General features: G+C 48.9%; 1 protein-coding gene across 4 annotated transcripts in view; it reads left to right on the forward strand.

Annotated features, from left to right (window-relative positions):
- CCNL1 (cyclin L1) overlaps positions 1–27,819 on the forward strand; it is a 382,007-nt gene that overhangs the window by 331,750 nt on the left and 22,438 nt on the right. For 3 of the 4 annotated variants that reach the window (XM_078667166.1, XM_078667165.1, XM_078667163.1), the window contains one exon: positions 16,699–16,782. The exons of the other annotated variant lie outside the window; for it this stretch is intronic. In XM_078667166.1, the coding sequence (XP_078523292.1) occupies positions 16,699–16,782 (84 nt within the window). The remainder of the gene's footprint in view (positions 1–16,698; positions 16,783–27,819) is intronic. 4 annotated transcript variants of the gene reach the window in all.

Consider the following 27,819-nt stretch of genomic DNA (forward strand, 5'->3'; position numbering starts at 1 on the left):
TAAGCTACAATTAGTAAAAAGACAAACTGACATACGACCTCTGTTCTTGAACAGACAGTAAATGTGTCCAGACAAAAACAAGATTTTAAGACTTTTTTTTATTGCTCATTCACTTTTAAAATGAACAGAACGCCTGTTACTTTCAGCTTAAGTTAACTCGTCAGCATGGACGAGTAAATGCTGAAAATAGCTCGACCTGATAAAACCTCACTCGCAATTGCAAGTGGATTTTTAGAGGCCTGACCATGCAAGTGGAGCAAGCTCTTGACTACTCTAGCCTCTGCACCGCTCGCCTCTGGCTCACTTGGTTCAGACTGTAGACCTTTCGCCTACTAATTTTCCCCAGAGGTCGGGAACGTGCTCGGACAGCAACTCGATCGCCACGAAGGAGGTTCCAGTCACGTAGCCATCGTACAAGACCTAGATAACCTTCATGGTCCTCATCCTCCACACATTGTTCAAAAAGGAACTATTTTCCCACCTTGACGGACAGTCCATTTTCAAGAATCTTCCTGGTGGATGATTTGATGCGTTCCACGAGGTGCTGGCTAGAGGAGCGCATAGGTTGTTCGGAGGGTGGATCCACCTCCAAATTCTGTCATTATTGCAGATGCAAAGACTCGTGCAGTGGCGTCCTCTTCAACGGTGCCTCCGGACAAAGAGGGCAGGGCCCAGGACTCTTGGGGAAGGAAAGTTTGTGGCATCTCAGCTTCCTTTTTGAAGGTATCCAGTGCTTCAGCTCTTTTAGGTCGCTGTGATAGGTTTCTATGGGAGTCTTAGGAGAGATTCAAAGACAAGTTGCTTAAAGAGGATCGTCAAGACTTCGATGAAGTTCTCCTGTAAGAGGGCTTGGTGGCAAACCAGATGATTAGTGCGCTGTTGAAGTGAGGAGCTACCATTTTGTGACGCAATTTTGTGGGTTTTTTTTTGGTCAAAATATCCTTTCTCTTTTTGATCTTTGCCCTTCTTGTGGCAAAAACGTCAACAGATTCTTACTTTGTTTGCATTCTCTGCCTCCCTGAGACCTGCCAACATTGCAAACATCTTTCCAGATGTACTCTCAGAAAAAGAGAGGATTCGCCTATATGGCCTCTCAGAAAAGCAGAAATCCACTACTTCAAGAGGAAGATCTCCTAGGAAGAGGAGAACCAAATCTAGTTCTAGAAGTGAGATCCCCATCTATTCTTCTTCGCTGTCCGGCTCGGCATCAAAAATGCTTCCACCCGCGAAGCAAAGCAGCCCGACATTTCTGGTTTCTCTCCTGCCACCACTGTCAAAGGTATTGGAATGCCGCTTGTCTTCGAAGACTACACCGAAGGAAGCGACAAGTTCAGCGTCATTCCATCGGCGATTATCACCAGCGTCTACTCAGCCCGTTTCGTTGACGTCAAGCCAGTGACTGTCAACGTCGAGGAGCCGGTCTCCATTGGCGTTGACACAATGCTTAACGTCGAGACATTGGTCTCCATTGGGGTCAACTCAAGAGTGGCGCAGCATCACGAGAGATTAATGGGTATTGAGTACGCTTCAGAATGGGTACTCTACGGTTTTGCTATCCACCTCCAGCAATTACGCCTGTTAAAACCACATGCCACCAGCTGCAACAACTGCAGCAAGAAGTAGCCTCTCTTCTAGAAAAATCTGCCATAGAGGAAGTTTCTCCCTCTCAAAGAGGAAGAGAATTATATTCATGATACTTTCTGGTGCAAAAGAAAAGTCTCAAGCGGAGTTCAGACCTAAAATAGATGCACGCATACTGACCAAGTCCATCCAAAGACGAACATTTTGCATGCTGGCTCTTGGCTCTCCATCACATATATTCTCACCTCCAGCAAGGAGACTGGATGTGCTTGATAGATCTGTAAGATGCTTATTTCCATGTACCAATCCGCTCATGCCATCAAAAGTTCCTACGCTTCTTAGTAGGGGCCCAACACTACCAGTTCGAAGTTCTCCCTTACTGATTAAAGTCACCCCAAGTTTTTACCAAATGCATGGCAGTAGTAGCAGCTACTCTACGCTGCCAAGGCTGTTAATTTATTCTTAACTCGATGACTGGCTTCTGAAGAGTTCATCTCCCAGTGTGCAAAGACGCAGTAACAGTCCTGTCTAACTTTGCTACAGCGCCTGGAACTTCATGTCGGCTTGGCAAAGTCAGTTCATCACCCTACTCAAAGGATACACTATCTGGGCGCAACACTTGACTCCAACACAGGGAAAGTGTATCCTTTGGAGGAGAGACTATGATTTATTATTCTGAAGTGCAACCAGCTTCTTTGCACTCTTCAACCTTCAGTCCGCAGGTTGCCTTGCTCCTGGGGTCTATGGCATCTTGCATCTTTCTAGTTCCCAATGCCAGGTCGAGGATGCGACGTTTGCAGCGGAATCTGAAGAAGATCCAGATCTCGAGAAAAAAGGAGAAGACACAGGTCTCCAACAAGTTCAAATCGGTTTTGTCCACACTATGTGTGGGAGGGTATACTCAGACGTGAGTCCCTTGCTCATTGCACCATCAGGATTCAAGCAAGCCGGGCCGAAGAAGGCTGTGATGCCAGAAACCGGTCCCCGGAAGCTTGTTTCCTTCCCAGTATAAGAATTGGCTTGGTAGTTTGGTTTGCCATGTTCCCATCATGCACTGGGACAGGAACAGACTAATTTGCATATAGCCAGGTTCTGAGCTGGGATGGTGCAGTGAGCTAAAAAACGGTGATGGATTAAAACCATGATCTATTGACTTGGTAGGAGTATTCTGCATCATTCAGAAACTCTGTCCATCACCACCCCCCTTTTCCAAAATCGGTTTTGTCCACACTATGTGTGGGAGGGTATACTCAGACGTGAGTCCCTTGCTCATTGCACCATCAGGATTCAAGCAAGCCGGGCCGAAGAAGGCTGTGATGCCAGAAACCGGTCCCCGGAAGCTTGTTTCCTTCCCAGTATAAGAATTGGCTTGGTAGTTTGGTTTGCCCTGTTCCCATCATGCACTGGGACAGGAACAGACTAATTTGCATATAGCCAGGTTCTGAGCTGGGATGGTGCAGTGAGCTAAAAAACGGTGATGGATTAAAACCATGATCTATTGACTTGGTAAGAGTATTCTGCATCATTCAGAAACTCTGTCCATCACCACCCCCCTTTTCCAAAATCGCATACTGACCAAGTCCATCCAAAGACGAACATTTTGTATGCTGGCTCTCCATCACATATATTATCCAGTATTAGGGGTGTCTTTCATAGATTCACATGCCTGAATCATTCCCCGTCGTCGAGACGGGAGCCTCCGGTAAATAAAAAAGTAATGTCCTATAGACATACATAGAGAAAATAGGCCTAAGGGTCTCACCTTAGTAGCCTTTCTTTGTCCTTATGCAAAAAGGACCAAACTCTCACAGTCAGCCAATCAGCTCCGACCTCCCTCTAGAACCTTCCTGGGAGGAGCCTCAGTCCCTCAGATTTTCTACCGCACGTTGTGCTAGGGAGTCTCCAGCCTGAGCTCTTCTCAGGATTCCTTACAAATCATCTACTTTCCTTTGAAAGTGAATCTTCACTCTACAATCTTCAAGGACTACTTCAGTAACACTTTGAGGCAGTAAGTGTTTTCTTTCCACTGCTTTCTTCGATGTCTGAATCCCAGAAGAAAGCCCTTTTCAGGGCCTGCTCTTCCTGTGGGAAGAAAAGGCTCCATGTGGATGATAAGCATACCTTATGCTTATATTGCCTTTATCCGGACCACGTCCCTGCAGACTGCAAAATATGTAGGTCTTTCCCTAGAAAGACCGTGAGAGACAGGGAAGTTCGCCTTCTCATCTGGCTCGACAGACTCAAGGACAGAGACACTCTGGAATCTTCCGAGGGTAGTGTCTCTAAAACCTCAGCAGTCTCTCAAAAGAGGCCAAGGGTAACTTCCCCTGGCCCCTCAGACACTCCTCCTAGGAAGACAGCCAAGAAGTCTTCAGAGGCAAGATCTACGACATCTTTTGTGTCTGTTAAGGATAATCAGACTTTTAAAAAACCTGCTCAGGCATCTAGCAGACCTGCCCAGAGGACTACCTCAGTAACTACCACGGTGTCAACGACGTCAGCGTTGTCTCTTTCACCGTCGACGATGACATCTCCATCATCGTCATCGACAGGTAGACCTATTTCCTCTGTTTTACTGCTGAAATCGTCGACGACAAAGACCCTGTCGACGTCGAAGACTACTCCGTCGACGAAAACTACGCCGTCGACGACGACATCCTCTTTAACGAACCTATCGACGACGACGACGAACCCACCATCGACAGCCCCGACGACGAAAGCATCGACGAGGGCATCGACGGCGAAGACGACGAAAACGTCGACGAGAACGACATCGACGACGGGCTAGCCGTCGACGAGTGCATCGACGACGTCACGGTCGTCGACGACCAAATTGCCGTCTATGGAGATTCCGTCGACGAGGACCCTACCGTCGACGGAGGACTCGTCGTCGTAGTCGATGAAGTTAAAGCTGCCGTCGACGGAGGACTCGTCGTCGACTAAGACGCTTTCAGAAACATGGAAGAAAACCAAGCTCGTGGAGGTGTCATCCCTCACGCTACCACCGTCGACGACGCCGTCGGCGGCTTCCACCTCCAGTCCTGCGTTGGGCAAGACTACTAAGCCGCATATTACGCCGGAGACCACGTCTCCAAGCAAAGTGGAGATGCAACCGCCTAACGAAATCTTCCAGAGTGAAGACTCAGAAGAGGATGACCACCTGGGCCCCGCTACTTCCATCTCGGACCTACATGTCAAATGCCAAAGCACTGACGAGGAGGTAGAGGAATTCTCTTACCAGGAGCACTCCGTCCACACTAAAGTCAGCACGGAGGTTACCCCCATGATATGCCTACCTGCTGCTCTGGTGAACGACCTGAAATTCCTTGTACAGGATTACAAACAACGCTTCCCGGACGCTGACAGTAGAGATCAGTCGCCGATCGTTCATAACCCAGCGGCAGCCCCAAAACCGTCTCGACCTACCCCTCAGGCCCACCATGAGAAGATTCAACCTCAGGAGGTAGTGTCGTCAGACGAGGATGAGGAGGAGGAAGAATTGGAGGAAGGAGAGGTCCAGGAGGCCCACTCTACCCATGATGAGGAGGATGAATATGTGGCGTCCTCACCAGCATCGCCCCAACCGAACCATGCGGACTCGCCGCCGGTAGACATCGGCGGCTTCCATAAAATTGTGGAAAGAGCGGCGAAGAGATTCCGTATGGCTATCGAATCCACAGAAACTGAATGCTTCCTGCACGATTTTAAGGAGCAGACTCAAAAGACGACTAAATCTATTCCAATAATAGAATTTCTGTGGGAACAAGGCAAGAAAATAATGCTGACGCCCGCTTCTGTGTCTGCGGTTGTTCCGCGCCTGGACAAAAAATACAAAGCCCCACTGTCTGCAGCGGTTTGCCTAAATGGGCACCCTAAACCTGATTCAGTGGTCACACAAGCGGCCCAGAAACACTCCCGCAACCCCTCCTCCCCGCTGTCCGCTCCTCCGGACAAAGAAGGCAGAAAACTGGACACAATCGGCAAAAGGTTCACGACGACTTCGGCCATGACCGTCAAGGTGGCCAACTCCATTGCCCTGTTGGGGCGTTATAATCGCCAACTCTGGGAAGACACAGCCCCATATTTGTCAGACCTGCCGGACACAGTCCAAGGGGAAGTCCAGGCTCTACTAGTGGAGGGTCAATCTTCAGCAGCCGAAATAATAGACTGTGCTATCGATGCGGCCATGACTGGCTTTCGTCAACTTGCTGGAGCTGCGGTCCTACGCCGTCAAGGATGGCTTAAGGCGACGTCGTTCCGCCAGGAGGTGCAATCCAAGGTCTTGGACATGCCCTTCGATGGCCAGCACCTTTTTGGGTCCAAAATCGATGAGGCATTGCAAACCATGAAGAAGGACACGGATACGGCCAGGGCTCTGGGTACCTTACAGTCCCGGAACCAGTCCTTTCGAGGCAACAGATCCAGAGGACAGTCCTCGTATCGAGGTTCCTATCAGAATAGGTCCTCGTACTCCTATACTAACAAAGGTCAATACCAAAACAAGCAACCTCAAGGCCGTCAATCGTCCTATGGACGATCGAACTTCAGAGGCAAGAATGCAAAGAGGGGCACTGGCGGCCGCCAGTGACGAGCTACTTCAGCCAGTCCAGCCACCCTATCCCTCCTTACAACTTGAAGGAAAATTGACCCATTTCCTCAACAATTGGCAACTCATAACCACGGACAGGTGGGTTCTCCAAATTATATGTTTTGTCCATTTCCTCGAATTCACCACCATCCCTCCCAGGACTCCTCCTCGCAGGCGGGCGCACAAAAACTTACGCCTGCTTCTCAAGGAAATTTCTGTAATGCTGAAGAAAGGAGCTATCGAGCGCGTTCCGGCACCCCTGAAGGGGAAGGGCTTTTACTCCCACTTCTTTCTTGTACGCCAGAAAGAGGACAAGTGGCGGCCCATTCTGGACCTCCGAGCGCTCAACGTCTTCCTATGAAGCCAATCGTTCAGGATGGTGACGATTCAAGAAACACTAGGCATTCTAGAAAAAGGAGATTTCATGACATCCTTGGATCTCCAGGATGCCTACTACCACATCCCCATCCTCAAGTGTCACAGAAAATTCCTGAGGTTCGAGGTTGCAGGGCAACATTATCAATTCAAGGTACTACCGTTCGGCCTCAAATCCGCGCCGCGGATTTTCACGAAGTGCCTTGCACCAGTGGCAGCTTTCCTGCGTCAAATGGGTCACCAGGTCTTCCCCTACCTAGACGACTGGCTGGTGAAAGCACCCTCGGAGGAAGACGCAGCCAAATCCTCCAACGCCTGCACAAATCTTTTTCAGAGGCTGGGATTAACCCTCAATCTCAAGAAATCCTGTGTCGTCCCTACGACAAAAATTACCTTCCTCGGAGCAACCTTGGACACAGAGCACGCAAGAGCCTTTCCCTCGAAGGAAAGGACAGACAAGATATTGTCCCTGGCCACGGCTGTGGCGAACAGGACACACCTGAAGGTCCGGACCTATACATCCCTCCTGGGCATGATGTCCTCCTGTATACTCCTCGTCCCTCACTGCAGACTCAGAATGCGCCCGTTGCAGGAGGCGCTTGCGAGCCAATGGACTCAAAGTACTGGCTCTTTCGAGGACACTGTCTGGATAACACCCAAAATGACCAAGAGTCTAACCTGATGGAGGCGTCGCAAAAATCTGACCGTAGGACTGTCATTTCTCCTTCCGGCAACACCTCTGGTGATCACCACGGACGCTTCCCTGGAGGGATGGGGAGCTGTCCTTCAGGACCTTCGGATCAGCGGCAAATGGGACACTCAGGAAAAACGGCTTCATATAAATCTTTTAGAGCTGAGAGCCGTGTATCTGGCACTACAGGCCTTTCTACCACGCATCCGGCACTCCCCAGTGCTCGTCAAAACGGACAACACCACGACGATGCACTATCTCAACAAACAGGGAGGAACGCGTTCGCTCTCTCTATCACGTGAATCGCAGAAGATCTGGAACTGGCTAGTGCTGCAGGGAATCACACTCAAAGCCGACTATGTGCCGGGCAAGGACAATACCATCGCCGACGCCCTAAGCAGGCAACGATCACTCTCCCACGAGTGGGAACTGAGCGACAGCGCGCTGACTCACATCTTCTCTCAATGGGGAGTCCCAGGAATCGACCTGTTTGCCACCAAGGGGAACGCCAAATGCCCAAGCTACGCAAGCTGGCATCCCCAACAGGGATCACTGGGGAATGCCTTTTCCATCGGTTGGTTCAGCGTGTTTGCGTACGCTTTTCCTCCGTTTCCCATGATCCCGAGGCTCCTCAGGAAGATGAAGGCGGAGCCCTGTACCCTGATCCTGATTGCCCCGTCCTGGCCGAGACAACACTGGTTCTCGGATCTACTTCGGCTCTCTATCAAGACACCGATTCGTCTGCGACAGCACCCGAACCTCCTGACGATGTCCAAGGGGCAGGTGCAACACCCGAACCTGCAATCGCTCAGGTTATCGGCCTGGCTCCTGAGCACAGAGAGTTCGGTAGCCTAAATATCCCGCAGGACTGCAGAGATATACTGGCAAAAGCGAGAGCAGACAGTACCAACAAAACCTACTCTCTCAAATGGAAAAGATTCTGCATTTGGTGTTCGGACCAGGGCCTGCAACCGCTGTCCGTCACACCTGAACAGCTATTGCCATACCTGCTGCACTTGGCACGATCAGGACTGGCACATGCATCCATAAAAGTCCACCTAGCAGCTATATCGAGGTTCACCAGAACTTTCGCGGGACCTTCCCTGTGGTCCAATAGACTGGTCAAACAATTCCTGAAGGGGCTTTATAGATCCTTTCCGAGGCCTCGGAAAGTCCCCCCGATGTGGCATCTGAACCTAGTTCTCAACCAACTTATGAGGCATCCCTTTGAACCCATTCATCGGGCATCCATCAAATACGTCTCATGGAAAACTGCGCTCTTGCTCGCTCTAACATCGGCCAGGAGAGTGAGCGAACTTCAAGCCCTGTCCATTCAGGATCCATACATGCAATTCAGACAGGACAGAGTGATGTTAAGACCGAACCCCAAGTTCATACCGAAAGTGCCTTCGGACTTTCATCTCAATGAGCCAATAGTCCTTAGGTCTTTCTTTGCAAACCCTTCCACCGCAGCCGAAAGAGCACTCCATTCTTTAGATCTCAAGAGATGTCTAAAGTTCTATCTGGATAAAACCAAAGCCTTCAGAAAATCTTCACAACTATTCGTGGCATACAGCAATCCAAGAATGGGCCTGCCTCTCACGAAGCAAAGCATCTCGAGATGGATTTCCTCATGCGATTGCATTCTGTCATACCAAGGCCGGACGGCCTTTGACTGATCGTGTCACTGCACATTCCACCAGGGCGATGTCCACATCAGCAGCACTTTTCGCTGGAGTGCCGATCCTGGACATATGCAGAGCGGCGACCTGGAAGTCACCGCACACCTTCTCCAGACACTACTGCCTGGATCTCGAACTTCAGAAGGATGCAGCAGTGGGCCAGGCGGTACTACGCCATCTTTCAGTGAGGTGAGCCTTCCTTCATCCCGCCATCCAGGTATGCACATTCTCTGCTATTGTGATGCTCTGCTTATGCTGTCTTTTTACATGCTATAGTACAATGTGTGCATTGTCTAACATGCCTGCAGGGCACCTTTCCATCACGAATGTGCATGTCTAATTGCTAGCTACTCTGATTCAGGCATGTGAATCTATGAAAGACACCCCTAATACTGGATAAGAACTGCGTTACTTACCTGTAACAGCAGTTATCCAGTATTGGTGTCTTTCATAGATTCACATGCAACCCTCCCGCCTCCCCTGGGAAGTCTCACATCCCTCTCTCACAATATTACGCCTAACTAGCTGAGTGCGTACGAAAATCTGAGGGACTGAGGCTCCTCCCAGGAAGGTTCTAGAGGGAGGTCGGAGCTGATTGGCTGACTGTGAGAGTTTGGTCCTTTTTGCATAAGGACAAAGAAAGGCTACTAAGGTGAGACCCTTAGGCCTATTTTCTCTATGTATGTCTATAGGACATTACTTTTTTATTTACCGGAGGCTCCCGTCTCGACGACGGGGAATGATTCAGGCATGTGAATCTATGAAAGACACCAATACTGGATAACTGCTGTTACAGGTAAGTAACGCAGTTCTTCTCACCTCCAGCAAGGAGACTGGATGTGCTTGATAGATCTGTAAGATGCTTATTTCCATGTACCAATCCGCTCATGCCATCAAAAGTTCCTACGCTTCTTAGTAGGGGCCCAACACTACCAGTTCGAAGTTCTCCCTTACTGATTAAAGTCACCCCAAGTTTTTACCAAATGCATGGCAGTAGTAGCAGCTACTCTACGCTGCCAAGGCTGTTAATTTATTCTTAACTCGATGACTGGCTTCTGAAGAGTTCATCCCCCGGTGTGCAAAGACGCAGTAACAGTCCTGTCTAACTTTGCTACAGCGCCTGGAACTTCATGTCGGCTTGGCAAAGTCAGTTCATCACCCTACTCAAAGGATACACTATCTGGGCGCAACACTAGACTCCCAACACAGGGAAAGTGTATCCTTTGGAGGAGAGACTATGATTTATTATTCTGAAGTGCAACCAGCTTCTTTGCACTCTTCAACCTTCAGTCCGCAGGTTGCCTCGCTCCTGGGGTCTATGGCATCTTGCATCTTTCTAGTTCCCAATGCCAGGTCGAGGATGCGACGTTTGCAGCAGAATCTGAAGAAGATCCAGATCTCGAGAAAAAAGGAGAAGACACAGGTCTCCAACAAGTTCATCCTCTTCCACCCATTCCTCGAAGAGGGACTGCTCCCCGACTCTGACAGACAGCCCACCGTTGAGAATCTCTCCGGTGGGTGGCGTTGTTACTTTTCATGATGTTCTATCAAGAGGGGCAAACAAATTAAACATCGCTATGCCTACCCAGCAAAGCTCATCCTCCGTCATATTCAAGACTTTGCATCAGAGATCAGCAGCCAAATCACTGCTACCTCTGGTCCTGGGTCTGCTCCAGCCTGTACACCCTGTAATGGACATTTTTCTGACACCGGCAAGACTCAAGGCCGCGCCAGCCAGAATCGTGAAGAAATACAGGCCTCCTGAGGAAGACCCTTTATTTCTCAGATCTGATCCTCCACCAGATTCTGTTGTTATAGCTGTGGCTAAGAAAATGCACGCAGTAGCCTCCTGATCTACAGTTCCACCAGATGAGGAGAGCAGAACACAGGATGCATGGGGGAGAAAGGTCTGTGGCATGTCCGCCACCATGATGAAGTTCTCTAGCGCTTCGGCCCTGTTGGGGCGCTATGACAGATCTTAGTGAGACTCCTTTCAAAGGTTCACAGAGAACCTGCCAAGGGAAGCCTGCAGATATTTTGAAGAAATTGTGCAGGAAGGCAGCTTTGTGGCAAACCAAGTGATCAGCGCTGCAGCTGATGGAGCGACGCTGTCTGCTCCCTCCTTTTACAGGCTCATCCTTGTTTGGCACTCACACTGATGATATGTTGAGGATGAAGTCAGAACTCAATACCCTGAAGGCGGTTGTATTTGAGGAGAAAAAAGATTTCCGGCGCCGTTACAGGCCCTACGATAGGCGGCCCGTCTGTCAGAGCGTTCAAACCCCTCATTATCATAGGCGACAGAAGGGTCAATCGAAGGCCCATTACCAGGGTTGTCGTACCCCTAGAGGAAGAGGAACCCCTCGTCAGTAGACTACCTCAGCAAAAACACCAACTAAACAATGAGGGTCCGCTTCCTCAAACACTGCTGTTCACTCCGGTATGGGGAAGTTTTGCCAATCATCTAAAGGAGTGGCAGAGTATTACAAGAGACCAATGGGTATTAACTACGCTGCAGAGTGGGTGTACTCTACGTTTTCGACATCGGCCTCCCTCAATCCCACCAGCAAAACAACATGCCACCAGATGAAAATACTGCAGCAGGAAGTATCTATCCTTCTAAGAAAGTCAGCCATTGAGAAGGTTCCTACAGCGCAACGTGGTCAAGGAGTATATTCAAGATACTTCCTAGTGACGAAGAAGGGTTGAAAGTCAGAATACAGGCCTATTCTAGACCTTCGGACACTCAACAAGTCAATGTGGAGAAGCGTGGCTCAGTGGTTAGATGCGGCAGACCCGGAAGCTGAGATGGGCCGTGGACCAGGGTTCGATTCCCCGCCTCGGCGGGTCTCGGACTCAAAAATTCCACGGACTCGACAATTCTCGCTCCGGTGCCTACTCGACTCACGGGGTCACACTCTGCGACTCTGGGCAATAGCTTGCTTAATCTCCACTAAGGCCCCTCGCGGCGGGATGCCTGGCTTTCACCTTGTGGATACCCTGCGGGGGTATCTCACAGGGGAATACCAGGACGGGTTCCCTAAGCAAGCGCCTTGATACCTTCGGGTGATACGTGCGCTATATAAGTCGCAATACATTTACATTTACAATCCGAAAAGAAAAGTTGTACATGTTGGCCCTTCATCAATTATATCCACATCTACAGCAGGGAGATTGGATGTGTTCGCTGGATCTGCAAGATGCATACTTTCATGTCCTAATCAATCCTCATCACAGGAAGTTACTGAGTTTTCGGTGGGGTCCTTCCATTATAAGTTCAAGGTGCTGCCCTTTGGGTTGAAATCTTCTCCCCGAGTGTTCATGAAGTGCATGGCAGTAGTGGCAGCCGCTCTACCACTCAGGGGTGTCTTTGTGTATGCCTATCTTGACGACTGGCTCCTGAAAGGTCCCTCCCCTAGAGCGTGAAGAACCATTTTCAACAATGTCTAGATTTTTGCAAGCAGCTGGGTCTCCACATAAACTTCGAAAAATAGACTCAGCAGCTCACGCAAAGAATTCACTATCTGGAGGCAACAATAGACTCCGCAATAGGAAAAGTGTTTCCTTCGGAGGAGAGACTGTTCTAGATCACACTGAAGGGCAAGCCGATCCTACGCAAGAACTTGTCTTTGGTCCGTCAGGTTGCATCTCTTCTAAGATCAATGGCATCCTGCATCTTTCTGGTACCCAATGCCAGGTTGAGAATGTGTCCCATACAACAGGATCTGGAGAGCAAGTGCGATCAAAGAACGGCTTGGTGGGAAGACAGGATACAACTGTCGCACACAGCCAGAGCATCAATACCATGGTGGATGAGACAGGAGAATCTTCTGGAAGGGGTTCCATTCCATCGGGCTCCTCCCTCCCAATCAATGATCACGGATGCCTCCCTCCAGGGTTGGGGAGCTCACATAGGGTCATTCCAGACTCAAGGTCGATGGTCAACAAAAGAGCAGTTGTACCACATCAACATGCTGGAGTTGAAGGCAGTGCATCTGGCTCTCAAGGCTTTCCTCCCTTCGATTGAGACCAATTCCATTCTAGTACAGATAGACAGTATGACCACCATGTACTACCTGAACAAACAGTGAGGAACTCGATTGAGGACTCTATTGCTGGAAGCTCAGGCCCTCTGGTATTTGCTCTTAGTGAGATCTATTGAGTACAGCAATACACCTACTGGGAGAGCAGAATTCACAGGCAGACTCTATCTGCACTTCGAGGACCAGCAGGACTGGGTTCTAAACAACAAGTTGTTGGGCATTTTCAAAGCATGGGGTCGTCCAAGCATCATTCTTTTCGTGGACAACGCAAACAAAAAATGCCGAGACTTTGCCTAAAGGTACTACTGACCAGGGTCAAAGGGGAATGCCCTTTTGATCAGCTGGTAAGGGATATTTGTGTACGCCTTTCCACCTCTCCCACTCATCCCGAAGGTGGTGAAATTGTACTTATAAGGATTTTGTTCACTTTCTAGGTGAAGTTGTCCATCTAGTTCATTTGCATTAATTTCACACCTTTGTTGTTGTTTCTAACAGCCAGTACGCTCTCCTGGTTATCTCTGCCCAGATCGCTTAAAACCAAATGCTGCACCAGGCTTTGCTTTTGACAACCACCTCTTCAATCTTACTATTCCCACATTTGCCTCTCAATTTGTCTGACTGGAGAAGTAGGGAGGTGTTTGAGATGAGCAGAGTGCTCTGTGCCCCTCTCTTCAGGCACTCACCACTCTTCTGATGACGAAAAACAAGTACAGGAGGCCCAGTAGGTAGGAAGCTAGTCCTACACCTTCACACCCCTGGAGTTCTTGCAGGTCATGTCTCACCTGGGTGCCAGTATCCCCACCTCTCACTATTGCAAGGTAGTGTTTTGATTTTGGCTCTGTTCCTGTATGCAGTCCCCTCTGCTTGACTGCTACTGTACTTTGCTCTCAACCTAAAGCAAGGGACTCTTTCTGGCTTCTTAATGTTTGATGGGCACAGTCACTTAGCTCCATTTTGGCTACATGTACCAGTCTTGCTGCTGCGAGGTTTTATTGTTCCAGCTGCCTGGTAGGTCAAGCTTAGTGCTTACTACATATTGCCCCACGTTTGATTCCCATCTTTCCATAACCCCTGCACCACACACATGTGGAGAAAGTTATGTTCTATGTACCATCCCATGTACTGTAGTTCTTTGCTCTCTGTGGTCCCAAGTACAAGACCACTTTGATCTCTGGTAACTGTCATTCACAGGTGTTTGGTCTTTAATTATACAAATTAGTTATCCAAGTCTGAAAGGATAATTGAATTGTGCAGAAAATTTCACCTCAGATGGCTCCACGTTTTTTACAGGGTTCTTTTTTCTGTAAAGTGAAGTAGTGGGTGCAGCAGTGGTTTGTTTTCTGGCATCCTGTCTCCAGATTTTTGCAACAAAAAATCTTCAGGATATCTTGCAGGTGTATTAGTAGACCATGTATTGAGCTTTTTTCGGGATGCTTAATCTTTACTAGTTCTAAATGCTAAATATGTTTGTGAGGTGTACACAAGCTTTGCATACTCCTGGCATTTGGTTTTGGGCTTGGACATTGCAAGTGTTATATCTTCAAAGAAGCTTCAAGTTACAGGATACTGTGACTCCTCTTTTTGCCCACAATACACATGGGCGCCAACTCTACGCTTGGATTGTGGTTTTTTTACGCCCTCTGGTTCAAATGTGTTAAGTAACAGTTTAGAGATTAACATGCTGTTGTGCCTTTTTCAAACCTTGCTGTCCTTTAATCTCAACTTTGATGATAGGAAAACAACCTGCGTGTGGTTTGTCAGTTTCTCGGTTGACAGCTAACGATTTAACAGAAACAAAGGAAGATTACATTTCTGACTAAAGACTGTTAAATCCTTCTCCGTTTCCAGTGAAACGGCTCAAAGAATGCAGGCAGGTAGAGGTTGAGGGAACGCACACCCTTCTGTTTTTGCCCATAGTGCAACACCAAGTACTATTGGTCTCTCCCCCGAGAAAATCAGGGTCTGTAAGTCTTGTATTGCTTTTCTCTGCAAAAAAACCTGCAAGGTGCAGAAGATGTTGGGCATTCCTAAAGGTACAGCACCAGACCTCTGTCGAGACACTTTAGATCTTTGGCGAACTAGACCCCCTCCATGCAGAGACAGGCCCTCTAGAGTACCAGCCCAACAGCTGGGGCGCAGCCGACAGACTATCAAGTGCCTACAAGGGAGAGAAACTCAAGGGGGGACCCCTTCGGCTTCAGTGTCTATGGGAAATGAAAACTAAGATGACAAAGACCGTGAAGCACCACCCTGGTTCGAACACAACTTCAGAGCCCCATTCAATTAAATGGCCTAGTGCTGAGGCAGAGCACCGCTCCCAAGGGAGGGGCATTTAGCCCAAGTTCTCAAGGGAAAGCTTTGCATCTAGTGCATCTCTGCCTTCTAGCTCCTGTTAACACAGAGGTAAGGATTCAGTCAAGCGGGCTCTCAAGGAAAGAGGTTGAAAACCCTAGCTGATTAAGGCAGTCAGTGCTCACTATTTGGGGCCGAAGTTGGCGCTGAAGCCGTAATCCATGTTCAATAGTCAACACAGATCAGAGTGATCCGAGGCACTGTTTCTTGAAAAACTGAGTGCTAGACAATAGCAGCTCTTTATCCGTCTACATACCTGAAAGATTTCTGCAAATCCGCTCCAAGAGTAAGTCTCAAGTAACTTTCCTCTAATTCCCAAGAAGCTGAGGTATTCCTTCGATGAAGAACTAGCCCTCCTTTATTGCCTTCTGCACTCAGCCACTCACCTCCACTGCTTCTACCACAACCATAGTCCCTACCATCCACCAATCTCTCTAGAACAGTGGTCTTTAAACTTTGTAGAGGAAAGAGAATTGCATTCCTTAGATGTAAAATGTGTGGTCATGTATTGTATTGATAGGACTAAACTTTTTCAGTAGACCAATGAGCTTGCCTTTGCTAAACCCTGGAAGACTTAGTCCATTTGTAAAGGAGGCATTTCAAGGTGAATTGTTAAATGTATCCAAACTTGCTATGCAAAGACGAAAGATATGTTCCCTGGAGCACACTACGACCGTTTAAAAAAAAAAAAAAGTAAAGAGCCACCATGCCTTTCTTGTGTGACATACCGTTTGCGGATATTTGCAAAGCTGCTGCTTGGTCATTATCAGATACTTTCTCAAAGCATTACTATGTTGACACATTTGCTTGTGAACAAGCTATATGTGACCAGACTATATTGAAAGGTTTGCTTTAAACATCTGGGGGAACCTGTCTGACAGTTAATGCAAAGCATGTGTATCTACAGCCCCCAGCGTTGGCACACCTCTCCGGAGGTAGTTGTGTGCTTTACAAATGTTGATATTTCAATACAGCCGCCCATGTTAGGAACAGAAAATGCTCGCATGTAAGCATCTGTTCATAGCCTGTAGTGCTACATATGCAGATGCACCCATCTATCCTTCCCAGGAGCAGATAGAGATGGCATGTTATTTCACTCCATAAGCATGTTAAACCAACACGCAGAGCACATATCTACTATTCTCTGCACTCCACTTTCACCAGCTGTTCGAAACAATCTAAGGGTGGAGTTGATACACAGGTTTTGTGAAATAGAGGAGACGTTACACAGTAGCCCATGACTCGTAGCTTCTTCGAAGAAAACACAAATTCTGATGTCTGATCCGATCTCTAGTTGACAGCAGTACGTAAAGCATATTAATCTAGTGCACTACAAGCCGATCTTTATAGGGTAAGTAACATTTTCCTTTTTCTGTCTTAACATAGCATGCGAAAAGATGGTAAAAGCAGCAGAAGCATTTCTAGATCCAGGACAAGGTCAAGGTCTAGATCTCACTCCCCTAGGAGACAGTAAGTATATATTTGAAATCCTGACTATTGACATGCCAACATGTCAGTTAATCTTATTTTGAACATGGGACATCTAATAATGGATTAAAAGTAATCATAAACTTGTCAAAGTAACTCACGTTCTAAAATAAAGGTCACACTTTGTATAGCAAAGATGCTACTCATTACATACATTGTTCATTATTGGTCTTGTTGGTCTTGAATGTGTGGTATTGTCCAAATTGGTCAGTGGTGACAGTACAAAGCATAGCCCTTAATCATGGACCAAATGTTTTGTGAAACTCCGTGATTCGTGGATCACACTTCGGATACTACAACATAGGTTGTGAGCTTCTTAGTATTGGTGTGAACCTGCAAGGTGGAAGGTTATTGGGGACTGGAGGAAAGGGGATGTAGAGAAATTGTAGTGATGTCCTAGTGTGTTCCTTCAGCTTGTTAACTAGATAGTACACGAATAACCCCAGAATGTTAGACATGAGGAACCATGGTTACAATGAAAGTACTAGAAAGTAGATAGCATTACTCCTTTGAACAACTTGATCCATGTGAATTACAATATACTGTAGCTGAGCAGCATCTTTCGATTCAAGTTTGTCTGAGTCACTGCCACCAAAAAGGTGACTGATTATCTGTGACTTGTAGCCATGGCCTCATGTTTTCTGAGCAAAAACAGAAAACTAATTCAAATTACAAACTGGGTGAAGTCTTGGAACAGGAAAATTAAGATTGAAAGCTTATGTATGAGGCATGTGTGGCTGTAGATACACATGCTTTACATACTAATGCCATTTAGTTTTGGGTTCGGATGTGTGTAAGTTGTTTTTCTTCAAAGACATTCGAGTCACGACTCCTTCTCTGGGTAATAGTGCACATGGGCATCGACTCCCATTGTTAAATTGTTTTTTTTTCTGCCATCTGGTTTGGAAATGTATTACTACGCTCTGGTTCAAAACCGTTTTCGGTACCGTTTCTGTGCGTAAGATACAGACTCCGACTTTGAGATCGATTTGATGTTGCGCGATCTGCTGCTAAGTCAAGGAGTACTCAAACCACTAACCTACCTACCTACCTACCTACATTAAAACTTGGTTTCCACTTCAGCAAAATGCTTCCGGACCACCACTGCCATCTGGCCATGGTCTGGTTCCAGACTCCACTTCAGCTGCCCCGCCCTCGGGCTCGGCAACGAAGGCACAGATAAAACCTTCCAATTCCACATTGAGCAGACATTCCACCTCTTCGGCTCTGACCTCTTCGGTTTTGAAAAGTAAAATTGTTTCGGTCGCAAAACCAAAATCTGCATTCACTACAGTCAGAGTCTATTTTGGAAACCGTGCAGGAGAGCCTCAATCTGAAACAAAATCTGATCCATATCCATCCAGAGCCTGACCGCTTTATTGCAAAGACTGCGTCTGGGCCTTCTCCCAAGCGGCAAACCTCTTTTCAAGAAGCTATTGATTTCCCACTGCCCAAGAAGTAGAAAAAGGACAATGCTACCGTTCCTCTGCACCTTATTCCTCCTACTTCTCCATCTTACATACCACTATCTGTACCTTCTCTACCTCATTCACCACAGAATTCCTTAATATTACACCTCCGGGATCTATACATACAGACCCAGTTGCTGATTGGGGTGGGTGATAATGACTTATGGAGCACCTGCACCACCAGACCCCTGGCAGAATTATAACATTTACACCCCCCCCCCCCCACCCCTCCCCCCCGGAGATGCATATACATATCCAGACCTATAACCTTCCAAGCCATCAGTTCTTAATGATACCACATAATATCAAGAACTTATTGCTGGGGCAGCAACATACCATGGGTTTACACTGCATAAAGAATCCATGGAAGAAGACTTTTTGTTTTAGACCTTGTGCACCACACACAACTCGTCTTAATCTCTTACAATGCTTAAAGGAATGATCTGCCAGGCAGATGCTACTTTTAAGGATCCTTCATAGACTCACATTATCACCCCTAGGGTTGATCAGAAATATAAGGTTGCACCATCTGACCCAATTTTCATTCGAGGCCAGCTTCCACCAGACTACCTCGTTGTTTCAAATGCCTGTAAATGGGCTAGCTCTCAAACTACAGCTGACGCACCACCTCCTGATAAGGAATCCAAACTTGTTGATGTGTCAGGCAAATGGGTGGCTGTGCAATCCAGCAATAATTGGCGAATTGCAAACACACTGGAATAATTAGCAAGGTATGACAGAGCTCACTGGAATGATTTGGAGGAACTCATCAAATATCTCCCAGAAGAACATAAAAAGAATGGGCAGGAACTGGTTCAATAAGGGAAGTTAATTCCCAACTGCTCCATTAGATGGACTCCGCGGATACGACCGCCAAAGGCATTAATGCAAGTGTCCTTGAACGCAGGCATACCTGGCTGCGTATCTCTGGTTTTAAACCCAAAGTTCAGCACACTTTACTTAACATCCCGTTTGATAAGGAGCTTCTTTTCGACCCACAAGTAGATGAGGCCTTGGAAAAGATGAAAAAGGACAGTTTGCCAAATCCATGGGGCACTTCAAACACCCACTCCTCGGGGCTCTTTTCTCGCTCTTATTCGAGACCAGGTTCCAAAGCAACATCTACAGATGCCTCTGCATCTTCTTACAGATCGCACACCCACATCTCTCCATCTAGAGGGTATTTCAGAGGCAAGTATAGAAGTAACCACTTCAAAGGTCAGGGCAAAGGTACACCAACCTGTAATGCTCAATCAGGTAAACTAACAGTGACTTAATTACCCCCCGATCATTCAACACCTGCCAGTAGTCAATAGCAGCAGTTTCTTCCCACCTGGCACTCCATAACATCAGACTGGTGGGTGTTTGACATTATCCAACATGGTTATTGCCTGGAACTCACCAGCACTCCTAGTATTCCATCTCACACATAGAGGCTCTCTGGAACATTAACAACTGCTCAAACAGGAAGTGCTAGTTCTCTCAAAGGAGCTATAGAGCCATCATCAAGGGTCAGGTGTCTAATCGGTGTACTTTCTTCCCAAATCGGTCGGCTCCCTTTGACTGATTTTTAGGTGTACATATTCTGAATCACTGCATACTATCAGAGCGCTTCCATATTGTCCCACTTCAACAGGTAATTCCACTTATCCAGTATTAGGGGTGTCTTTCATAGATTCACATGCCTGAATCATTCCCCGTCGTCGAGACGGGAGCCTCCGGTACATAAAAAAGTAATGTCCTATAGACATACATAGAGAAAATAGGCCTAAGGGTCTCACCTTAGTAGCCTTTCTTTGTCCTTATGCAAAAAGGACCAAACTCTCACAGTCAGCCAATCAGCTCCGACCTCCCTCTAGAACCTTCCTGGGAGGAGCCTCAGTCCCTCAGATTTTCTACCGCACGTTGTGCTAGGGAGTCTCCAGCCTGAGCTCTTCTCAGGATTCCTTATAAATCATCTACTTTCCTTTGAAAAGTGAATCTTCATTCTACAATCTTCAAGGACTACTTCAGTAACACTTTGAGGCAGTAAGTGTTTTCTTTCCACTGCTTTCTTCGATGTCTGAATCCCAGAAGAAAGCCCTTTTCAGGGCCTGCTCTTCATGTGGGAAGAAAAGGCTCCATGTGGATGATAAGCATACCTTATGCTTATATTGCCTTTTTCCGGACCACGTCCCTGCAGACTGCAAAATATGTAGGTCTTTCCCTAGAAAGACCGTGAGAGACCGGGAAGGCCGCCTTCTCATCTGGCTCGACAGACTCAAGGACAGAGACACTCTGGAATCTTCCGAAAGTAGTGTCTCTAAAACCTCAGCAGTCTCTCAAGAGGCCAAGGGTAACTTCCCCTGGCCCCTCAGACACCCCTCCTAGGAAGACAGCCAAGAAGTCTTCAGAGGCAAGATCTACGACATCTTCTGTGTCTGTTAAGGATACTCAGACTTTTAAAAAGCCTGCTCAGGCATCTAGCAGACCTGCCCAGAGGACTACCTCAGTAACTACCACGGTGTCGACGACGTCAGCGTTGTCTCTTTCACCGTCGACGATGACATCTCCATCATCGTCATCGACAGGTAGGCCTATTTCCTCTGTTTTACTGCTGAAATCGTCGACGACAAAGACCCTGTCGACGTCGAAAACTACTCCGTCGACGAAAACTACGCCGTCGACGGCGATGACGACGACGAACCCACCACCGACAGCCCCGACGACGACAGCATCGACGAGGGCATCGACGACGAAGACGTCGACGACGAAAACGTCGACGAGAACGACATCGACGACGGGCTCGCCGTCGACGAGTGCACCGACGACGTCACGGTCGTCGACAACCAAATTGCCGTCTACGGAGATTCCGTCGACGAGGACCCTACCGTCGACGAAGGACTCGTCGTCGTCGACGAAGTTAAAGCTGCCGTCGACAGAGGACTCGTCGTCGACGAAGACGCTTCCGGACACATTGAAGAAAACCAAGCTCGTGGAGGTGTCATCCCTCACGCTACCACCGTCGACGACGCCTTCGGCGGCTTCCACCTCCAGTCCTGCGTTGGGCAAGTCTACTAAGCCGCATATTACGCCGGAGACCACGTCTCCAAGCAAAGTGGAGATGCAACCGCCTAACGAAATCTTCCAGAGTGAAGACTCAGAAGAGGATGACCACCTGGGCCCCGCTACTTCCATCTCGGACCTACACGTCAAATGCCAAAGCACTGACGAGGAGGTAGAGGAATTCTCTTACCAGGAGCACTCCGTCCACACTAAAGTCAGCACGGAGGTTACCCCCATGATATGCCTACCTGCTGCTCTGGTGAACGACCTGAAATTCCTTGTACAGGATTACAAACAACGCTTCCCGGACGCTGACAGTAGAGATCAGCCGCCTATCGTTCATAACCCAGCGGCAGCCACAAAACCGTCTCGACCTCCCCCTCAGGCCCACCATGAGAAGATTCAACCTCAGGAGGTAGTGTCGTCAGACGAGGATGAGGAGGAGGAAGAATTGGAAGAAGGAGAGGTCCAGGAGGCCCACTCTACCCATGATGAGGAGGATGAATATGTGGCGTCCTCACCAGCATCGCCCCAACCGCGCCATGCGGACTCGCCGCCGGTAGACATAGGCGGCTTCCATAAAATTGTGGAAAGAGCGGCGAAGAGATTCCATATGGCTATCGAATCCACAGAAACTGAATGCTTCCTGCACGATTTTAAGGAGCAGACTCAAAAGACGACTAAATCTATTCCAATAATAGAATTTCTATGGGAACAAGGCAAGAAAATAATGCTGACGCCCGCTTCTGTGTCTGCGGTTGTTCCGCGCCTAGACAAAAAATACAAAGCCCCACTGTCTGCAGCGGTTTGCCTAAATGGGCACCCTAAACCGGATTCAGTGGTCACACAAGCGGCCCAGAAACACTCCCGCAACCCTTCCTCCCCGCTGTCCGCTCCTCCGGACAAAGAAGGAAGAAAACTGGACACGATCGGCAAAAGGTTCACCACGACTTCGGCCATGACCGTCAAGGTGGCCAACTCCATTGCCTTGTTGGGGCGTTATAATCGCCAACTCTGGGAAGACATAGCCCCATATTTGTCAGACCTGCCGGACTCAGTCCATGGGGAAGTCCAGGCTCTACTAGTGGAGGGTCAATCTTCAGCAGCCGAAATAGACTGTGCTATCGATGCAGCCATGACTGGCTTTCGTCAACTTGCTGGAGCTGCGGTCCTACGCCGTCAAGGATGGCTTAAAGCGACGTCGTTCCGCCAGGAGGTGCAGTCCAAGGTCTTGGACATGCCCTTCGATGGCCAGCACCTTTTTGGGTCCAAAATCGATGAGGCATTGCAAACCATGAAGAAGGACACGGATACGGCAAGGGCTCTGGGTACCTTACAGTCCCGGAACCAGTCCTTTCGAGGCAACAGATCCAGAGGACAGTCCTCGTATCGAGGTTCCTATCAGAATAGGTCCTCGTACTCCTATACTAACAAAGGTCAATACCAACACAAGCAACCTCAAGGCCGTCAATCATCCTATGGGCGATCTAACTTCAGAGGCAAGAATACAAAGAGGGGCACTGGCGGCCGCCAGTGACCAGCTACTCCAGCTACTCCAGCCAGTCCAGCCACCCTATCCATCCTTACAAATTGGAGGAAAATTGACCCATTTCCTCAACAATTGGCAACTCATAACCACGGACAGGTGGGTTCTCCAAATTATACGTTTTGGCCATTCCCTCGAATTCACCACCATCCCTCCCAGGACTCCTCCTCGCAGGCGGGCGCACAAAAACTTACGCCTGCTTCTCCAGGAAATTTCTGTAATGCTGAAGAAAGGAGCTATCGAGCGCGTTCCGGCACCCCTGAAGGGGAAGGGCTTTTACTCCCACTTCTTTCTTGTACGCCAGAAAGAGGACAAGTGGCGGCCCATTCTGGACCTCCGAGCGCTCAACGTCTTCCTACGAAGCCAATCGTTCAGGATGGTGACGATTCAAGAAATACTAGGCATTCTAGAAAAAGGAGATTTCATGACATCCTTGGATCTCCAGGATGCCTACTACCACATTCCCATCCTCAAGTGTCACAGAAAATTCCTGAGGTTCGAGGTTGCAGGGCAACATTATCAATTCAAGGTACTACCGTTCGGCCTCAAATCCGCGCCGCGGATTTTCACGAAGTGCCTTGCACCAGTGGCAGCTTTCCTGCGTCAAATGGGTCCCCAGGTCTTCCCCTACCTAGACGACTGGCTGGTGAAAGCACCCTCAGAGGAAGACGCAGCCAAATCCTCCAACGCCTGCACAAATCTTTTTCAGAGGCTGGGATTAACCCTCAATCTCAAGAAATCCTGTGTCGTCCCTACGACAAAAATTACCTTCCTCGGAGCAACCTTGGACACCGAGCGCGCAAGAGCCTTTCCCTCGAAGGAAAGGACAGACAAGATATTGTCCCTGGCCACGGCTGTGGCGACCAGGACACGCCTGAAGGCCCGGGCCTATACATCCCTCCTGGGCATGATGTCCTCCTGTATACTCCTTGTCCCTCACTGCAGACTCAGAATGCGCCCGTTGCAGGAGGCGCTCGCGAGCCAATGGACTCAAAGTACTGGCTCTTTCGAGGACACTGTCTGGATAACACCCAAAATGACCAAGAGTCTTACCTGGTGGAGGCGTCGCAAAAATCTGACCGTAGGACTGTCATTTCTCCTTCCGGCAACACCTCTGGTGATCACCACGGACGCTTCCCTGGAGGGATGGGGAGCTGTCCTTCAGGACCTTCGGATCAGCGGCAAATGGGACACTCAAGAAAAACAGCTTCATATCAATCTTTTAGAGCTGAGAACCGTGTATCTGACACTACAGGCCTTTCTACCACGCATCCGGCACTCCCCAGTGCTCGTCAAAACGGACAACACCACGACGATGCACTATCTCAACAAACAGGGAGGAACGCGTTCGCTCTCTCTATCACGCGAATCGCAGAAGATCTGGAACTGGCTAGTGCTGCAGGGAATCGCACTCAAAGCAGACTATGTGCCGGGCAAGGACAATACCATCGCCGACGCCCTAAGCAGGCAACGATCACTCTCCCACGAGTGGGAACTGAGCGACAGCGCGCTGACTCACATCTTCTCTCAATGGGGAGTCCCAAGAATCGACCTGTTTGCCACCAAGGGGAACGCCAAATGCCCAAGCTACGCAAGCTGGCATCCCCAACAGGGATCACTGGGGAATGCCTTTTCCATCGGTTGGTTCAGCGTGTTTGCGTACGCTTTTCCTCCGTTTCCCATGATCCCGAGGCTCCTCAGGAAGATGAAGGCGGAGCCCTGTACCCTGATCCTGATTGCCCCGTACTGGCCGAGACAACACTGGTTCTCGGATCTACTTCGGCTCTCTATCAAGACACCGATTCGTCTGCGACAGCACCCGAACCTCCTGACGATGTCCAAGGGGCAGGTGCAACACCCGAACCTGCAATCGCTCAGCTTATCGGCCTGGCTCCTGAGCACAGAGAGTTCGGTGGCCTAAATATCCCGCAGGACTGCAGAGATATACTGGCAAAAGCGAGAGCAGACAGTACCAACAAAACCTACTCTCTCAAATGGAAAAGATTCTGCATTTGGTGTTCGGACCAGGGCCTGCAACCGCTGTTCGTCACACCTGAACAGCTATTGCCATACCTGCTGCACTTGGCACGATCAGGACTGGCACATGCATCCATAAAAGTCCACCTAGCAGCTATATCGAGGTTCACCAGAACTTTCACGGGACCTTCCCTGTGGTCCAATAGACTTGTCAAACAATTCCTGAAGGGGCTTTATAGATCCTTTCCGAGGCCTCGGAAAGTCCCCCCACTGTGGCATCTGAACCTAGTTCTCAACCAACTTATGAGGCATCCCTTTGAACCCATTCATCGGGCATCCATCAAATACGTCTCATGGAAAACTGCACTCTTGCTCGCTCTAACATCGGCCAGGAGAGTGAGCGAACTTCAAGCCCTGTCCATTCAGGATCCATACATGCAATTCAGACAGGACAGAGTAATGTTAAGACCGAACCCAAAGTTCATACCGAAAGTGCCTTCGGACTTTCATCTCAATGAACCTATAGTCCTTAGGTCTTTCTTTGCAAACCCTTCCACCGCAGCCGAAAGGGCACTCCATTCTTTAGATCTCAAGAGATGTCTAAAGTTCTATCTGGATAAAACCAAAGCCTTCAGAAAATCCTCGCAACTATTCGTGGCATACAGCAATCCAAGAATGGGCCTGCCTCTCACGAAGCAAAGCATCTCGAGATGGATTTCCTCAGCGATTGCATTCTGTCATACCAAGGTCGGACGGCCTTTGACTGATCGTGTCACTGCACATTCCACCAGGGCGATGTCCTCATCAGCAGCACTTTTCGCTGGAGTGCCGATCCTGGACATATGCAGAGCGGCGACCTGGAAGTCACCGCACACCTTCTGCAGACACTACTGCCTGGATCTCGAACTTCAGAAGGATGCAGCAGTGGGCCAGGCGGTGCTACGCCATCTCTTTCAGTGAGGTGAGCCTTCCCTCATCCCGCCATCCAGGTATGCACATTATCTGCTATTGTGATGCTCTGCTTATGCTGTCTTTTTACATGCTATAGTACAATGTGTGCATTGTCTAACATGCCTGCAGGGCACCTTTCCATCACAAATGTGCATTTCTAATTGCTAGCTACTCTGATTCAGGCATGTGAATCTATGAAAGACACCCCTAATACTGGATAAGAACTGCGTTACTTACCTGTAACAGCAGTTATCCAGTATTGGTGTCTTTCATAGATTCACATGCAACCCTCCCGCCTCCCCTGGGAAGTCTCACATCCCTCTCTCACAATATTACGCCTAACTAGCTGAGTGCGTACGAAAATCTGAGGGACTGAGGCTCCTCCCAGGAAGGTTCTAGAGGGAGGTCGGAGCTGATTGGCTGACTGTGAGAGTTTGGTCCTTTTTGCATAAGGACAAAGAAAGGCTACTAAGGTGAGACCCTTAGGCCTATTTTCTCTATGTATGTCTATAGGACATTACTTTTTTATGTACCGGAGGCTCCCGTCTCGACGACGGGGAATGATTCAGGCATGTGAATCTATGAAAGACACCAATACTGGATAACTGCTGTTACAGGTAAGTAACGCAGTTCTTCTTCCTCAAGGTGACTTCATGTCAGCACTAGACTTAAAGGATGCGAACTTTCACATCCCCATTCGCCCAGCACATCGCAAATACCCTCCGGTTTGTGATAGCAGGAAACCATTACCAATTCAAGGTCCTTCCATTCTGAGTCACTAGTGCACCAAGAGAATTCACCAAATACTTCGCATTGGGGGGGGCTTGGCACACTGCAAGATGGCCGCATTGTAGTACTGCTCCGCCGGCCGCCTTGATTATCCTACAGCATCCTACAGCATCCTGCTCCCTGAAAGCCCATTACCTCTGTCCACTGTGCAGATATTGAAGCCTCTGTGGCGGGCTGCCGTAATCTGTCACCGTTGGTGCAAGAGAAGTTTACTGGACCTGACAACAGGAATTGAGGCCGTTTCCCGGGCTGCTGCTGGGGGTGAGACGGGCCTGGCGAGGGCAGCCTGTGGCGGCGCTGAAAAAACTATCGAAGCGTGCCCTGCGGTGAGGCGCTGAAAGTGAGCTGTGCTGCCTAGCGGATCCGCGCTGAGGTTCCCTGGATTTTGAGTCACGGGTGCCACAAATCCTGAGGTAAGTCCCCGTGGCTGCCACGGAGAGCTGCACTCGCGCGAGCTGCCGGTCTGCACTGACAGGATAGACCACGGTGGGCCTGCGTCTGATTTGCATTTCGCAGCCCGACCGACAGAACTCCTCACGCGGCGAGAGGCACTTCGAAATATACAGCGCCATCTGCCTGTAATTATTGATGGGTGTTCCCACAGACAAGGGGCATCAAAAGAAGGTATGGGGCAGTGCGCTAGGCCAGTTTTCCTCATAGGGCGCCCCATCACTGTTGAGGTCCTGCTTGTGGCAGCCATTATACAGGCAGAAGCACTGAATAGCACCCGCACCAGGCCTGTCCTAGAGACTGGATACCTCTTATAATTGACCTACCCCTAGACACAGCTGTTTTTTTGCTGAGCCCACTTGAGTGATGGCCATCTTCTCGCTGGGAAATCCACTTTAAGCCCTCGGCCGTTTTGAAGAGACTCTGCTGCTTTACAGCGACTATTGAACTGCGCTGGCTGTGGGCTGGCGTTGACTGGGTGGTCTGGGTGCGCATTCATCTCTAGCTGCTCCTATACAACTGCAAAGAGGAGGGACACTCGACTGGCGCAGAGGGACCCCTTAGCTAAACAATAGTACCTTGGTGAAAAATCCACTGCCTTGCGAACCACTGACAGCTACCCTTGGTCACTAACCTGCACGGACACCACCAAAAGCCATGGGTAAACCAGAGAAAAATCAACCGAGGCTTTCCTTTGAACTACGTAAAGGGGGCAAAATGCAGCCTCAGACTCTGAGTTAGACTCTGCTGCGTAGGCCCCCTCTGCCATAGAATAAACAATCTCCGCCATCC

The sequence above is a fragment of the Lissotriton helveticus genome, chromosome 11, assembly GCF_964261635.1.
Source record: "Lissotriton helveticus chromosome 11, aLisHel1.1, whole genome shotgun sequence".
NCBI lineage: Eukaryota > Metazoa > Chordata > Amphibia > Caudata > Salamandridae > Lissotriton > Lissotriton helveticus.